The following is a 16,652-nucleotide window of genomic DNA, read 5'->3' as shown; positions in this document are numbered from 1 at the left end:
GGCAGATAGTCTCTGAAGAGTATTGATAATGGCGGGGTTCACCTGTCTTGTAAAGACACTGCCCAGAAGAAGACAGTGGCAAACCACTTCTGTAGGAAAATTTGCTAGGAACAATCATGGTCATTGACTATGGTCACAAACACGAGAAAGTTTGCAAATGCTGGATATCCAAAGCAACATACACAGAATGCTGGAGAAACTCAGCAGGTGGGGCAGCATCTATGGAAAGGAGTAAACAGTCAACGTTTCAGGCCGAGACCCTTCTTCAGGACTGAGAAGGAAGGGGGAAGATGTCAGACTAAAAAGTGGGGGGGGGGTGTAGGGGAAAGAGATTAGCAGGAAGCTGATAGGTGAAGCCAGGTGGGTGAGAAAGGTAAGGGCTGGAAAAGAAAGAATCTGACAGGAGAGGAGAGTGGACAATCGGAGAAAGGGAAGGAAGATGGAACACAGAGGGAAGTTATAGGCAGGTGAGAAGAAGTGAAAGGTCTGCGTGGGGTGGAGCTTGCTCACCGGAAGGTGAAATCAATTTTCCTGCCATTCCCAGATGGAATTAAGGTGTTGCTCCTCCACACTAAGGGTGGCCTCATCTTGGCACGTCAAAACCAGAATGGGAATCAGGATTAAAATGTTTGGCCACTGGGAAGTCCCACTAATGGCAGATGGTGCGGAGGTGCTCGACGAAGCATTCCCCAAATTTACAAGAGGTCTCACCACTAGATGAGGCTGCATCAGGAGCACTGGACACAATAGACAACCCGAACAGATTCACAGGTGAAGTGCTGACTCACCTGGAAAGACTGTTTGGGGTCCTGAATGGAAGTGAGGCAGAAGGTGTAGCACTTTGGCTGCTTGCAGGGATAACAGCTGGGAGAGAGATCAGTGGGGAGGGCTGAATGAACAAGGGAATTGTGGAGGGTGGAGGTGGCAAAGATATGTTTAGTACTAGGGCCCCTTTTGAAACAGCGGAAGTTGGGGCGGATAATGTGTTGGATACGGATGCTAATAGGATGGTGGGTAAGGACAAGAGGGACTCTATCACTATTATGGCGGTGGGAAGATGGGGTGAGCACAGATATACGGGAAATTGAGGAGATGTGGGTGAAGGCAGCATCAATAGTAGAGGGAGGGAACCCCCATTCCTTAAAGAAAAGGGACATCTCTGATGTCCTGGAATGGAAAGCCGCATCATGGAACAGATGCAGCAGAGGTGAAGAAATTAAGAAAAGGGAATAGCACCTTTACAGGAGGGTGGGAAGAAGTATAGTTGAGATAACCATGAGAATCAGTAGGTTTATACAAGATGTCAGTTGACAATTTGTCTCCAGAGATGGAGACGGAGAGATCAAGAAAGGGGAGGGAGGTGACAGAGATGGACCAAGTGAATTTAAGAGTAGTGTGGAAGTTAGAGGCAAAGTTTATAAAATTGATGAGCTCAGCATGGGTGCATGAAGCAGTGCCACTGCAGTTGTCATTGTAGCAAAGGAAGATTTGGGGAGTATAACTGGGGAAGGCTTCGAACATAGACTGTTCTACATAGTCAACTAAGAACCAGGTATAGCTGAGACCCATGCGTGTGCCCAGGGCTACCCATCAACTTGGGAGAAGGTGCGAGGAGCCAAAGGAAAGACTGTGCAGGTTGAGGACCAGTTCTGCTAGGCAGAGGAGGGTAGTGTTGGAGCAGGATTGATTGGGGTTTTTTTTATCATGAAAGAAGCAGAAGGCTTTGAGGCCTTCTTGATGAGGAATAGAATTGTACATCTATGGTGAAGTTGAGGCAGTCAGGGCCAGGGAATTGAAAATTACTGAAGAGATCGAGGGCATGAGAGGTGCCACAGGTGTAGGTGGGAAGGGACTGAACCAAGGGGATAGAATGAAATTGAGACCATAATCGCCTATGAGATATGACATGCCATATGATGTTGATGATGTTCTTTCATGCTCTGCACAAGCTTTTCCCATCCATCTTTTCCAAACCTGCCCGAATCTACTTAGCTTCCTCTAAAATTTATTTATGCTATTCACCACAGATGTCCCTCATGTTACTGAATTCCACATTCCAAACTCTCTGGGAGAGAACCCCGACTCTCTGGGAGTTCCGCATTTTAATCTTTCTCCTGAATTCTCTACTGAGTATATTGTGACTGTCTTATATTTATTGCCTGTAATTTGGCCTCCCCCACATGTGGAAACATTTTCTCTATAGATATCTTATCAAACTCTTCCTTAATTTTAAAGACCTCTAACAGAACACCCATGGTCTTCTGTTTTATACTGCAAAGGGACTTAGCCTATAGAGCTCTTCTGAATGTTTACAATCACATTTTCACAAAACATAAATATCTTAGTGGATTAATGACAAAGGTGAGTATTCTTAAGAATGATATGGTTTCTTTGTTCTCCCACTCACCCTCACCCTCCCACACCCCCTCCCTCCCCCCTCCCTCCCCCTCTCCCACTCCCACTCCCACTCCCCCTCCCTTTCTCCCCCCTCTCCCCCCTCCGCATCCCCCCCTTCCCCTCACACTCCCCCTCTCACTCTCACTCTCACTCTCACTCTCTCACTCTCCCATGAATCCATTGCTAAGATTATTCTGAGATTCTGCTATTATTTTTTTTCTTTCCCATTAGGACACATTTAAACCTGACTCCAATTCTTTGTAACTAACATTGTGATTTTTTTTAATCATTTGAAAAGTAGAGTGGTGAGTACTGGTTTTCACCACTGACATCTGGATTTCAGTTTAACCCAAATTAATGGAATGCAAGTTGTTTCTCACTACTGTCAGTGAACAATTGAATCAAATGTATTTTGACAGTCTCAGCTCAAATTCTGTTGATTGACGATCCACATACAATATATCTCATGCTCCTGGACTCAAATTGGCTATCTGAGTTACAGACATCTAAGGATGATTGAAAGCATTTATAGAGGTAAAATTGAAAAGAAGGTGAGTGAATGCAGGACTGTAAGTGCTATATTTGAATGCACACAGATTACAAAATAAGGTAGACACAGGATTGGTTAATCCCAGAGAAGAAGCAGCAGCATTCTAAAGGGAGGATGAGGCAACCGTGGCTGACAAGGGAAGTCAGAGGTAGCACGAAAATGTTCAGATAGCTTATCTATCTGATTTTTTTCAGTTATATAAAGAATAAAAGAGTGACAAGACTGGATGTTGTACTGCTGGAAAATTGCACTGGAGATATGGGGACAATGAAAGAGCAGACAAAGTGGATGAGTTTTTTTACATTAGGCATCACTGTGGAAGACACTAACAGCTTGCTAGAAATTCAAAAGTGTGTCGGGGGCAGAAGTGACTGTAGTTGTTATTCCTAAGAAGAAGATGCTTGGGTAGCTGAAAGGTCTGAAGGTCAATAACTCAATCGGATCAAATGGACTACACCCACGGTTCTGAAAGGCATTGGCATTAGTAGTGATCTTTCAAGAATCACTAGGTTCTGGAATGGTTCCAAATGACTGGAAAATCATAAATGTCACTTCACTCTTCAAGAAGAGAGGGAGGCAAAAGTCAGGAAATTATAGGCCACTTAACCGGACTTTAGTGGTTGGGAAGCTGTTAGAATCCATTCTTAGGATAAGGTTTCGGGGTACTTGGAGGCACACAATAGAATAGGCTGAAGTCAGCACGGTTTCCTTGAGTGAAAATCTTGCCTAAAAAATCTGTTGCAATTCTTTGAGGAAATAACAGGCAGGATAGACCAAGCAGAGTCAGTAGATATTGTTTACTTGGATTTTCTGAAGGCCTTTGAAAAGATACAATACATGAGGCTGCTAAGCAGGATAAGAGCACATGGTATTACAGGAAAGAAAGCATGGATAGAAAATTGATTGATTGGCAAGAGGCAAAGAGTGGGAATAAAGGGAGGGGCCTTTTCTGGTGTTCCACAAGGGCCGGTTTTAGATTTAGTACTTTTCACATTGCACACTCAGTTTCCACTTTATTGGGTATACCTGTGTACCTGCTCATTAATGCAAATATTGAATTAGCCAATCATGTGGCAGAACGCAATGCGTAAAAGTATGCAGACATTGTCAAGGGGCTCAGTTGTTGTTCAGACCAAACAACAGAATGGGGAAGAAATGTCATCTAAGTGACTTTGACCATGCAATGATTGTTGGTGCCAGACAGAGTGGTTTGAGTATCTCAAACTTAATATCCTGGGAATTTCACACAACTGTCTCTAGAGTTTACAGAGAATGGTGCAAAAAACAAAAAAAACATCTTGTGAGCAACAGTTCTGTGGGCAGAAACACCTTGTTAATGAGAGAGATCAGAGGCGAATGGCCAGACTGGTTCAAGCCGACAGGAAGGTGAAAGTAACTCATAAAACCATACGTTACAACAGTGGTCTGTAGAAAAGCTTCTCTGAATGCATAACACGTCAAACCTTGAAGTTGGTGGGCTACAGCCGCTGAAAACTATGAACATACACTCAGTGGCCACTTTATTAGGTACAGAGTTACTGAGTGTATGTTAACAATCTGAATGATGCAATTGCTGAATTTGGGCCCAGTCTGCAGATGCTACAAAGAAAGGTGGAGGAGCAGGTAGTGTTGAGGAAACAGGGAGTCTACAAAAGAACTTGGACAGGCTTGGAAAATGGGCAAAAGGAAAACAGTGTAGAGAAATGTGTGGTAATACACTTTGGTGGAAGGAATAAAGGCGTAGACTTTTTAACGGGGTGCGAATTCAAAAACCAGAGGTGAAAACTGACTGAGAGTCCTAGTGCAACGTTCCCTAATGGTTAACTTGCAGCTTGTGTTTGTAGTAAGGAAGGCGAGTATATTATTAATATTCATTTCAAGAGGACTAGAATTCAAAAGCAAGGATATAATGCTGAGGCTTTATAGGGCATTGGTCGGACTACATTTGGGGTATTGTGAGCATTTTGTGCCCCATATTTAAGAAAGGATGTCCTGGCATTGAAGACGATCGTGAGGAGGCTTGTGAGTATTATCCAAGGAATTAAGAGGTTAATGATTAAGGAGCATTCAATTCTTGGGCCTGTACTTGCTGGAGTTTAGAAGAATCTCATTGGGATGTTCTCTTTGAAACGTACCGAATATTGAAAGTCCTAGGTAGAGTGGACATGGAGAGGATGTTTCCAGTGGTAGGAGAGTCTAGGACCAGAGGGCACACCCTCAAAATGGAAGTAAATCCCTTTAGAAGAGAGATGAGGAGGGATTTCTTCATGCAGCGGGTGGAGAATCTATGGAATTCATTACCACAGATGGCTGTGGAGTCCAAGTCATTAGATATATTTAAAGCATGTGTTGATAGATTTCTATTTAGAAAGGGCATCAAAGGTTACAGAGAGAAGACCAGGGAATAAGGTTGACTGAGAAAATAAGTCAGCCATGATCGAGTGACAGAGCTAAACCAATGGGCTGGATTGCCTAATTCTGCCCCTGTGTCTGATGATCTTATAGTCTTTTGATGGGGATATTGGAAATATCTGCACTGGTGTAAAGTTTGCCATTTATAGTTAATTTTGAGGTTCCATTTTTTTAGATATTTGAAGGTTTACTTCCTTATCTAATGTCCATTACATCATCTAAAACTGCTTGACATATAAATACAGACTATTAAAGCTGCCTAATGTAATGGAGTAACAGGTAAAGTTTTCAAAGATTTGCTGTGTTGAAGTAGATTAAATATTTGAGGAGAAATTGTACAAAGAAGAAAGCCATTTATGCATCAAAGGCTACATGAAGCAAGTTGAGGAGAATATGAAGCATTAACTTGGTATATCAGTTGGATTAATGATGTGCTTCTGATTTTAACTTCTATGAAGAAAATACCTTTTCATTTGACGAATGGACAATTGGATAATTGTGACAGGTGATCACAGTAATCACTGCTAGAAAGTGCACAGTTGTCATGCACAAACGTAATCGGGATTGGCTCCATTGTGCCAGATAGTAATGACAACTTATACTTGCTGACACCTCATAAAATATTCTCTGAAATGAGTCAATGATCTCAGAAGTAAAATAAACAATTTAACATTTAATCATTTCGTGCTTTTAATGTGACGCAACTGCTTGCATTTATTTACCACAATTAACATAGTAACATGTCCCAGAGAGCTTCGCAGCAGCATTATCACACAAGGTTTCATGTAGAGGAATATAAGGAAATCTTAAAATAAGAACAGATTTTCTCCTTTTTTTAAAAAAAATCCTTTTTTTTTACCGTTCCCATGGTCTGCTCTTTATCAAATTATGGTATTGCTTTGCACTGCTGTAACTATATGTTATAATTATGTGGTCTTGTCAGTGTTAGTCTTTGGTTTGTCCTGTTTTTTTTTGTGATATCACTCTGGAGGAACATTGTATTATTTCTTAATGCATGCATGCATTTCTAAATGACAATAAACGAGGGCTGAGTGTCCTCATAATCTAATCTAATCTAATCCAAAAGGAGGAGGAAAACAGAGCAATTAAAGGAGGGAATTCCGAAGTCTAGGGCAGTGAAAACTGAAATCAATTCCCCTTGTCCCGTGGAACAATTGAAATCAGTGACTGATAGGAGACCAGAATTGAAGGATAAATAAGAATTCTCTCATCTTTTGGAATTGTGACTTTGAACAGGTTTTATAGTTTGAATACTGGGGAAAGAGTTTGCATTTTCTCTTACAATAGAATAAATGCATTAAGGTTGCTGCATAATGATTAATTTTTTTTGTGTAACTGATTGAATTTGACATCTACAGTACCTCAGAAAGATCAATGGTAAATTTAAGTCAAATTCAATAAAAACATGAAGAATGTATGTCCTATTTTGGGCAAGCAGTAATTTATAGCATGCAATGTGTCTTTCCATTTGAAAAATTTAGTAATCTTGTACAAATTGAGCACTTGTCAAACACTACTAGCTACAGAAAATAATGTAGACTCTCTTACCCCCAGAATTTAAGCTATAAAGTGTACTAAAAGTTGCAATTCCAAAGCACATCAGAATTCTATCTTACCCTCCAGTTCTAGTCTCCTGTTAATCACTGGTTTTAGTTGTTCCACTGCACAAAGCAACTTGCATTCAGATTTCTTGGGTTTAGGATTTCAAATTACTTCCATTAATTCTCTCCTCCATTAGGATTCTATAGAAAATTAGTTCCCTTCCCAATTATTAGTACAAGCCTCTGGAAATTATAAGTTAATAAATTAAAGTCAGAATAAACTTGTTAAAATTTAAGTTATGTTTGAGTGTTATGCATGGTTAACTTTAAGTAAATGAACTTTCAAATAGCATTTGACCAAGGGCTGGAATTGCTTGAAGGAAGTTCAATGATGAGGGAGTAAAGAGACAGTTGCCACATGGATACCAAATTGATCCTTAGTAAGGGTGCAGGAACAATTAGTTTGATAGGACCAGTGGTGTGTAAGCCGGCCGGTGGCATAGCGGCATCCGCACTGGACTTCAAGGCAAGTGGTCCCGGCCAGCACCTTGCACACTTTCCATCTGTGCTGGGTTGAGTTACAACTCGGCCTTTTAAAATCCCGGACTAAACAATGCTAAAGAAATGGCAAGGTTGCGGTCGGGTGCGCTACAAGGCAGGTGTCATTTCAATTATGTGTAGATTGAAGAAACTCCTTAGAGTAGAGGAGGTTAGCAATAAGTATCTTAGAGATGTTCAAGGTCATGAGTAGATATAACTGGTAAATCGGTCAGTAACCAAGAAACAGATTTATGTTGAGTGAGTAAGGACCAGAAAGTAATGGGAGGATGAGACCTACAGTATTTTATACAGCTTGTTGTTATGATTTGGAGTGTTGGTAAAGGCTTTGGAAACTAATTCAGTGTAACATTCAATGTAACATCTACTTTTAAACATCCAAAGAAGAGGTCAATGGGGAAAGACCGAGCAATGGGATTAATTAGCTAGCATTGCTGGAAAGAAGTCGGCGCACTATCAAAGCAACCAACTCCTCTACTGTGGTTTTCATTAATTCTGATATGAAAGTTCTGTAATTGATTTGAAAGTATCGACATTCAGTTGATTTTTTTTTAGTTGAACTTAAACCAGGGTAAAACTTGTAGTCAGAAAAGTTATCATTAATTGATCTAATTGAAGGTTTATATTTAGCAAAATAGGTTGGTGCTCTTCTGAAGCCTGAGAGCCATGTTCAGCAGGCCAGCTAAAATGGAAATTCGGACCAAAAGGAATAATTTTTCTGAAAGCACGCTTTCAAAGTTTCAAAGTACACTTATTATCAAAGTATGTACACAGTATACAACCCTGAGATTCATCCTTCCATAGGTAGCCTGAAACACTGTGGAATCCATTTAAAGAAAACATCAAATACCCAATGCACAATAAAAACAACATATTTCACAAGCAGAGCAAATAGCACACAGAATAGAGTCCTCAAAACAATCCAAGAGCCACAGCCACCAAGTCAGTTCAGTTTAGCAGTGTGTCAGTGACTTTAGGCCTCAGCTGCAGAGCCAGTTCTGCACCGAAGCATCTCGATCAAATCACGCCAATAGCAAAAAAAAAGCAACCAGAAACGCATGGAATAGACTAACTCCAGCTCTAGACCACTCATGCATATCAGTGTTTAAGTCTTTTAAAAGAAAAGTTATCAGGATGAACTAATGTTACAAGTTGAAAGTGAGAAGCATTTACTTGGCTAGATAAAATCTCACAAAAGCCCATCTTGAAAATATCCGATTTTTTAAAAATCAAGAATTTGGCTTATATGGCTTAATATAGCAACTGGCTTGATATGGTACCTACTGTGCCCATGACTGCAAGAAATTGCAGTAAGCTGTGGGCACAGCTCAGCATATCATGGAAACCAGCTGCCCCTCCATGGACTCTTATCTGTACTACTTGCTTTCTGGTAAAGCAGCCAGCATAATCGAAGACCTCATCTACTCCAGACATTGTTTTGTTTTCTTCTCTCCTCTCCCATCAGGCAGAAGATACAAATGCCTGAAAACATGTACCACCTAGCTCAAAGACAGCTTCTATCCTGCTGTTACAAGAATATTGAACAGCTTCCTAGAATGATAAGATGGACTCTTGACCTCACAATTCACCTTATTATGATTTTACAGATTGTCTGATTGCACTGCTCTTTCTCTGTAACTGCTACGCTTTATTCTACACTCTGTTTTACCTTGTACTACCTTAATGCGCTATTGTAATGAACTGTATGCAAAACAAGTCTTTTGCTGTACCTCAGTACATGTGATGATAAAAACCAGTTAACCAGCAACATGTATGTGTAACTCAAGAAAGAGAAAAGAATAAATAGAAATGAATATTTTTGGAAAGGAATTAAATGAACTATATATGTCTATGTAACCAAATATGTTGATTAGGTTACATCATATAACACTGCAATGGTTTTTCTGTAGTTTAATTAATAATCCTTTTTTATATTAATGCTGTCAAATGAGGAAATATGTGCAACTTTCATTGAAAGGTATGTCAAATATCTGGAACTGGATAGAAGTAATTGTTTCTCTTCTGCATGAAAACAGTATACAAGCTTCTGGAAGCAATATAGCATGTCAGAACATTTGAGATCCAGATGCAGTTGTTATAAAAGGCTTGTATCTGATCAGATGCATGCAGTTCCAACAATTTTCTCAAGTTTTTATAATTAAAAAGCTTCGGTTCTTTGTTACTGGGCACAAGTATTAACAGCAATTGAAAAATTAAAGGCAAATGAAATGCATTTAGAACATGACATGTCTTATTGTCACTGTAAATGACAAACTGCAGTTCATTACCAATAAGTATTTTTGTGATTATTGTTAAAGGAGAAACTTCAGGTAAAACTTTATTGAGGCAGATGATATCAATATTATATCCAAGATTCTACGCACTTGGACATTTTTGACATTAAAGATTTTTTTTGCCTTTTGATAATCTTGTATGGATTTGAATCTGTACAAGTAAATCCAAACTGTAATAAGTATCACAAACAAAAATAAAAATATATATTTGTTTTTGAAGAACAGAACAATGCCATAGAGGCCAGCATTTATTGCCCTTGAGAAGATAGTGGTGATCTGACAACTTGAGCCACTGCAGTTCTTCCAGTGAAAGTGCTCCTGCAATGTTCCTGGGCAGGGAATTCTCAGGTTTAGACTCAGCAGTGTTGAAAAATTCACCATGTGCAGTTTGGCAAGGAACGTGTAACTGATGGTATTTCCTTGCAGCTACTGCCTTTGTCTTTCATGGTGACATGCTGTGGGCCAGGGAGGGGCTGTCAGAGTAGCTTTAGAGTTTGCAGAAGATACACACTGCATGCCAATAGCAGAGGGGTTGGATGTTCAGGATAGTGGATGGGTATCTGTCAAGCAAATGACATTGTCCCACATGATACTGAACTGCTTGAATGTTGTTGGAGTTGCACTTGTTCAGGCAAGCCAAGAGTATTCCTTCATGTTCCTGATGTGTGCCATGTAGATGTTGAAAAAGCTACAGTTAGTGTAAATTAAGTCAATTGCCACAATTATCAAGAGATGGACCTGTTTTCGTGGCCACAGTATTCGTATAGCTGATCCAGCTAGCTTTCTAGTCAATGGTGACCCCCAGGGGTGGGAAATTCACTGATAGCTGATTGCCACATCTTTGGTCCTTAAATGCAGCTTTATAATGTGCTTTGTTATATTTTGTAAAATCTGTTTTTCTTGATGCAGGTGAAGATGTGCTGCATTTTTAATTGTCAGAACAGTCTTTGTAAAAAAAGAAAATGTGAGGAATGTTGAGAGTCTTCAAAGAAATGCAGAAAAATAAATTTCAACTGTCATCTTTTAGTTATCATCCCATAATTAAGTATAATTTAAGCAATGTTTAAAACAAAGATCAAAACAGACTGCTTTTTGAAAAATATTTGTATTGTTAGTTGTATGATTTTATATTTGAATGCTAAATGGAACCACTTGAAACGTACTGGAATCTATACTGAAGTATAAAAGTACAGAAACGTGGCAAGTACTCATCAATTTGGCCAGAATCTGTGGAGAGATTGATAGTTTTAAGTGAGACGGTCAACTTAACTGCAATATATATTCAAGATGTGGAATAAATAATTAAAAGCAATGCAACAAGGTGTCACTAAGGCATTAGATCAACCACTGAATGATGGAGCAGACATAAGCAAATAGCCTTCTCTTGCTATTATGCTCTAATGAGAGAAACAGAGTTGGCATTTAAGGTCAAGGACCTTTCATGGATTGTTGGAGTTCTAATTATGCTGCAGATTAAAAGCCTGATTCAGCTTATTAAATTTTCTCTTGGACATTATGAATGTTTCAATATGAAGTCATGATAAATGGGAGAATCTCCATAGAATTGGCATGGACATTGGATACAAGAGGATGAACTTTTTGCTTTGATTATAGAGAGGTATAAAATAATTGTTTAGTTAATCTTTCATATTTATATCAAATGAATTTTCTGCTGTTGCACTCCTGTTGCATTCTGTGATGAATATGAATCAGCAAGTGACTGGAAGGTCTTGATCTTTTCTTGCTGTATTTGGATATCCCCCTCCCTGTCCACAAATTCATTTGGTGAGTGATAAATCAGATTTTATTGCTTCCAATCATCCGAGTTAATTTTAGAATTATTTCTTTAAATTTACACACTATACTGTATGTCAAACGTGCATTATCTTGTAGAGTAGGCTGTGATGTTTCCCAAGATAGCGGTTGTAGGGCCTAAAAAGATCAAAAATTCTACCAAGGATAGTGAGGTGGGATATATCAAGATCCCATTAATATTTTGTTGAAATAATTCCTACTTGTTTGACAGCTGAAGGCAAGTCCACAGCAGGATGAGTTAGAATGTAGGCTGGGTCAAAAGAAGAGAACATCGGGATAGGAGAGTAAATTAGAAGACGTAATTGCAAGGGAATGGGAGCATCCGTGGTCGACAGGGGAGGAGATGTAGGCCAATATGAAGTGCTTAAAATAGCATAAATCATGTGGACATGACAGATTTCACTTTCCTAGATCCCAGGGAAATTTGTGCACCATTGCAAAATCTTAAATCGGGCTCCCAGTTGTCCGATAGAAACCTGAGTATCTGTGCAGAGGGATACACCATAGAACAAAGCTTAGCATTGTGAAATAGGTAACAGCTGCTTATACAATAGTTTGGATTTATTGTAAATTCTGTCCTCATTCAGATTTTGAAGCAGATTTATTATCACTGAATATATGACGTAAAATTTGTTTTGTGACAGCAGTACAGTGCAAGACAAAAAATTAATATTAAGTTACAATAATAAATAATGCTAAAGAGGACTAGCAGGCAGGATGATAAAAGAGGAATAGAAATCTGATGATGGAGGGAAAGAAGCTGTTCCTAAAACGAGTGTGGGTCATCAGGCTCCCGTATCTCCTCCCTAGTGATAGCTTCTTCCACAGCAGAGCAGGGTGGATGGTGTTGAACGCACTGGAGAAGTCAAAAAACACGACCCTCACAGTGCTCGCTGGCTTGTCCAGGTGGGCGTAGACACGGTTCAGCAGGTAGACGATGGCATCCTCAACTCTTAGTCGGGGCTGGTAGGCGAACTGGAGGGGATCAAGTGTGGCCTGACCATAGGCCGGAGCAGCTCCAGAACAAGTCTGTCCAGGGTCTTCATGATGTGGGAGGTCAATGCCACCGGTCTGTAGTCATTGAGGCCGCTGGGGCGCAGCGTCTTCGGCACAGGGACGAGGCAGGACGTCTTCCACAGTAGAGGAACCTTCTGGAGCCTCGGGCTCAGGTTGAATACATGGCGAAGTACTCCACATAGCTGAGGGGCACAGGCTTTGAGCAGCCTGGTATTGACACCATCCGGTCCTGCAGCCTTGCTTGGGTTGAGACGTTTCAGCTGTCTTCTCACCTGTTCAGCCGTGAAGATCACCGTGGTGGTTTTGTGTCGGGGAGGGGTATAGTCATGAAAGCAGGGTGGGGGACTGTGAGGAGGGGTAGGAGGGGAGAGTGGAACATGTGTTGATTGGGGGGCCAACAACAGATGGCTCATGTGGGGGATGGGCAGGGGTCACAATGTCAAATCTGTTAAAGAACAGGTTAAGTTTGTTGGCCCTGTCCACACTGCCTTCAGCTCCTCTGATGCTAGTTTGCCGGAACCCAGTGATGGTCCTCATCCCTCTCCAGACCTCCCTCATGTTGTTCTGCTGGAGTTTCCACTCAAGCTTCCTCCTATACCTGTCTTTAGCCTCTCCGATCCTGGCTTTCAGGTCCCTCTGTATTCCCCTCAGCTCCTCCCTATTTCCATCTCTAAATACCCTCTTTTTAGCGTTCAGGATGTCCTTAATGTCCTTTGTCACCCATGGCTTGTTATTAGAATAACAAAGGACAGTTCTTGTCGGAACATTGCAGTCCACACAGAAGTTGATGTAACCAGTGATGCATTCTGTGAGCCCATCGATATCCTCTCCATGTGGCTCACAGAGTGCCTGCCAGTCTGTCACCTCAAAACAACCCTGGAGCGCCTCATAAGCCTCCTCCGACCATTTTCTCACTGTCCTCAAGGTTGCAGGTTTACTCTTCACCAGAGGCACATAGCTGGGTTTTAGATGCACCAGGTTTGTGATCTGACCTTTCCAGTGGGGGGAGGGGAGAGGAGCTGTATGCATCCTTAACGTTAGCATACATCAAATCCAGAGTCCTCTCCCCTCTGGTTGTACAGCTCACATACTGCATGAAGTTGGGCAGTGTTCTAGCCATGGTAACCTGGTTGAAGTCACCCGAGATGGTAATGAGGGCACTCGGGTGCTGGGTTTGTAGTCTGTCTATGACGGTGTAAATGATGTTACACGCCGACGTCGGGTTGGCAGAGGGAGGGATGTACACAACAACCGCAATTGCATGCGAGATTTCCCTTGGCAAATAATATGGCCGGAGTCCAACAGCAAAAAGTTCAATATCCGGGCTACAGACACGTTCCTTGATCGTAATATGCCCAGGATTGCACCGTCTGTTATTTACCAGAACCGCCAGCCCCCCTCCTTTACGCTTACTGGTCTCAGTGCAATTCCAGTCAGCTCGAACGGTCTGGAAGCCCTCTATGGAAACGCTTTGATCGGGTATGTCCTCGTGCAGCCACGTCTCAGTAAAGCACATGACACTGCTCTCCTGAAATGTTCTCTGACTCCTGACAAGCGCAGTCAGTTCGTCGATTTTATTCCCCAGTGATCTCACATTTCCCATGATGAGAGAGGGGAGGTACGGCTTATAACTTCTCTTCTCCATAAGCCTCTGTTGTCTCAACCCGGTCTTCTTCCCTCGCCTTTTTGATCCCCCTCTGCATCCTCTGTGTGTTTTCTCCAGATTTCAGCCGGGATGTCCGCTGCTCTGTTCGCTAAGCCGGCCGGCATGAGCACAACCAATTGTTCCCTGGAATACACAATGCGGCCATCCTGCTGCCACGCTAACGAGACGTGTCCAAATGTAACTAATTCCAGCACTAAAAAAACAAGTAAAACTCTCTCCACCAGCATGTCAGAGAGGGTGCAGCTTCACTGTGTTACCGTGAGAAAAAAAAATGCAACAAATAACTAAGTTAAAAAGTTTAAAAGTAAGAAATTACGGAGCAACTGTAACAGGCTGCATGCACAACCGGCACATGCGCACTTTTGCCCCAGAGCTGTTACTCGAATTTCTGATAATGCTTTTGCCTTCTATCCTCCATCTTTTTTTTTAAAGGACAATGGTTAGTCTGTTGAATTTTGTAAGCTGGAATGTCAAGGGATTGAACCATCCTGTTAAAAGAAGGAAAGTGTTTTCACATCTTAAACAGCTTAATGCAGTAACTGCTTTTTAGCAAGAAACACACATTCACAGTTCTGATAACTCTCGTCTCATGTTAAGATGGGTGGGCAAGCACTTCCATTCTACTTTGCAGGCTAAAGCCAGAGGGGTCTCAATTCTTATAAATCAAAATGTTCCCTTTGAGCTTCGTAACAAAGTATCTGATACAAATGGTCGTTTTATTATTGTCTCGGGGAAATTAAATAACACACTGGTAGTCTTGGCTAACTTATACGCTCCCAATTGGGATAATGTGGAGTTTTTTGATCACTTTTTCTCTTTATTGCCTGAGCTGAGTTCATATTCTCTCATATTGGGCGGTGATTCCCCTTCCCATTCCAACATGTCAGGTCCATGACTGCCTCTTGTGCCATGAAGAGGTAGAGAAGCAACACCTTATATTCGATCTAGGTAGCCTCCAACCTGATGGCATGAATGTCAATTTCTTCCAGGAAGGAAAATTTTCCCTCCCCCTCCCCTCTTCTTGTATTCCCCACTCTGACCTCGTACCTCTTCTCACCTGCCTTTTATCTCTTCCTTCCCTTTCTCCTGTGGTCTAGTCTCCTCTCCTATCAGATTCCTTCCTCTCTAGCCCTTTATCTTTCCTATCTACCTGGTTTCACCTATCACTTTCTAACTAGTCCTTCTTCCCCTCCGCCCACCTTTTTATTCTGGCATCTTTCCCCTACCTTTCCGTCCTGAAGAAGGGTTTCAGCCTGAAACATTAACTGTTTCTTCATTTCCATAGATGCTGCCTGACCTGCTGAGTTCCTCCAACATTTTGTATGTGTATCTCTCTGTGCTGTTTCATTGGTGCTGAGATGAAGAAAATACTGAAACATTTTAAAATACTGAGTCTTGTGATCTAATTTCAGCTGCAGAGCATCATTGGGCAAAAGAAAGAGCACAAGCCAGAAGCACATTCTGTATCAGTAAGTGATCTCCTTTCTTCAAGTTACTGTTTGATATGTTTAACTCAGAAACATTAAAAAGTTGAAGCAAGAGCGATGAATGCAGCTCTTCGATTGTGCTTCACAGTTCATGTAATTGTGATAGAGCTTCTGCTCGTTACAATATTACTAGACTCTATGATTTTTTTATGCCTTTTCTATCAAAAAAAAAGTTTCTGTGTTTGTTTATTTAGTTCCTACGAGTATCTGTGGTGGGAATTCCACGGAGTCACTAACCTCTGAACAAAGAAATTTCTTATCATCTCTTTCATGGCTGTCTTATCCATTATTCTGAGACTGTAATCCCTGGTTCTGGATGTACCTTCAACTCCAAGAACACCACCATTGTCCTGGCATCCAGCCTACCAAGAATTTTGTACATTAAATAAGATCATAAAGTCATAACTGCATAAAAACAAGCCCTTCAGTCCACTGTCTCCAAACTGACCACCAAGGACCTAAAAAGACCAAAAACCTCTGGCAAGGCTGGCAAGGCAAGATATATTTAGATTTCATTAATTTATTTTGGAAATATTTCCTACTTGGTCTAAACATAGAAACATAGAAAATAGGTGCAGGAGTAGGCCATTCGGCCCTTCGAGCCTGCACCACCATTTATTATGATCATGGCTGATCATCCAACTCAGAACCCCGCCCCAGCCTTCCCTCCATACCCCCTGATCCGCGTAGCCACAAGGGCCATATCTAACTCCCTCTTAAATATAGCCAATGAACTGGCCTCAACTGTTTCCTGATTTCTATGAGATTCGTCAGACATGATTTTCCTTTCACAAATCCATGCTGACTTTGTCCGATGATTTCACCGCTTTCCAAATGTGCTGTTATCACATCTTTGATAACTGACTCCAGCAGTTTCCCCACCACCGACGTTAG

The 16,652-nt window shown here is 41.2% G+C and overlaps 1 protein-coding gene across 1 annotated transcript in view; it reads left to right on the top strand.

Moving 5' to 3' along the window:
• micu2 (mitochondrial calcium uptake 2) overlaps positions 1-16,652 on the top strand; it is a 428,019-nt gene that overhangs the window by 312,841 nt on the left and 98,526 nt on the right. Inside the window, exon 8 of the mRNA XM_063054190.1 lies at positions 15,684-15,740. Within this exon, the coding sequence (XP_062910260.1) occupies positions 15,684-15,740 (57 nt within the window). The remainder of the gene's footprint in view (positions 1-15,683; positions 15,741-16,652) is intronic.

Source organism: Mobula hypostoma, chromosome 7 (genome assembly GCF_963921235.1).
Source record: "Mobula hypostoma chromosome 7, sMobHyp1.1, whole genome shotgun sequence".
NCBI classification, from domain to species: Eukaryota; Metazoa; Chordata; class Chondrichthyes; order Myliobatiformes; family Myliobatidae; genus Mobula; species Mobula hypostoma.
This window is presented reverse-complemented; position numbering and strand designations above follow the sequence as displayed.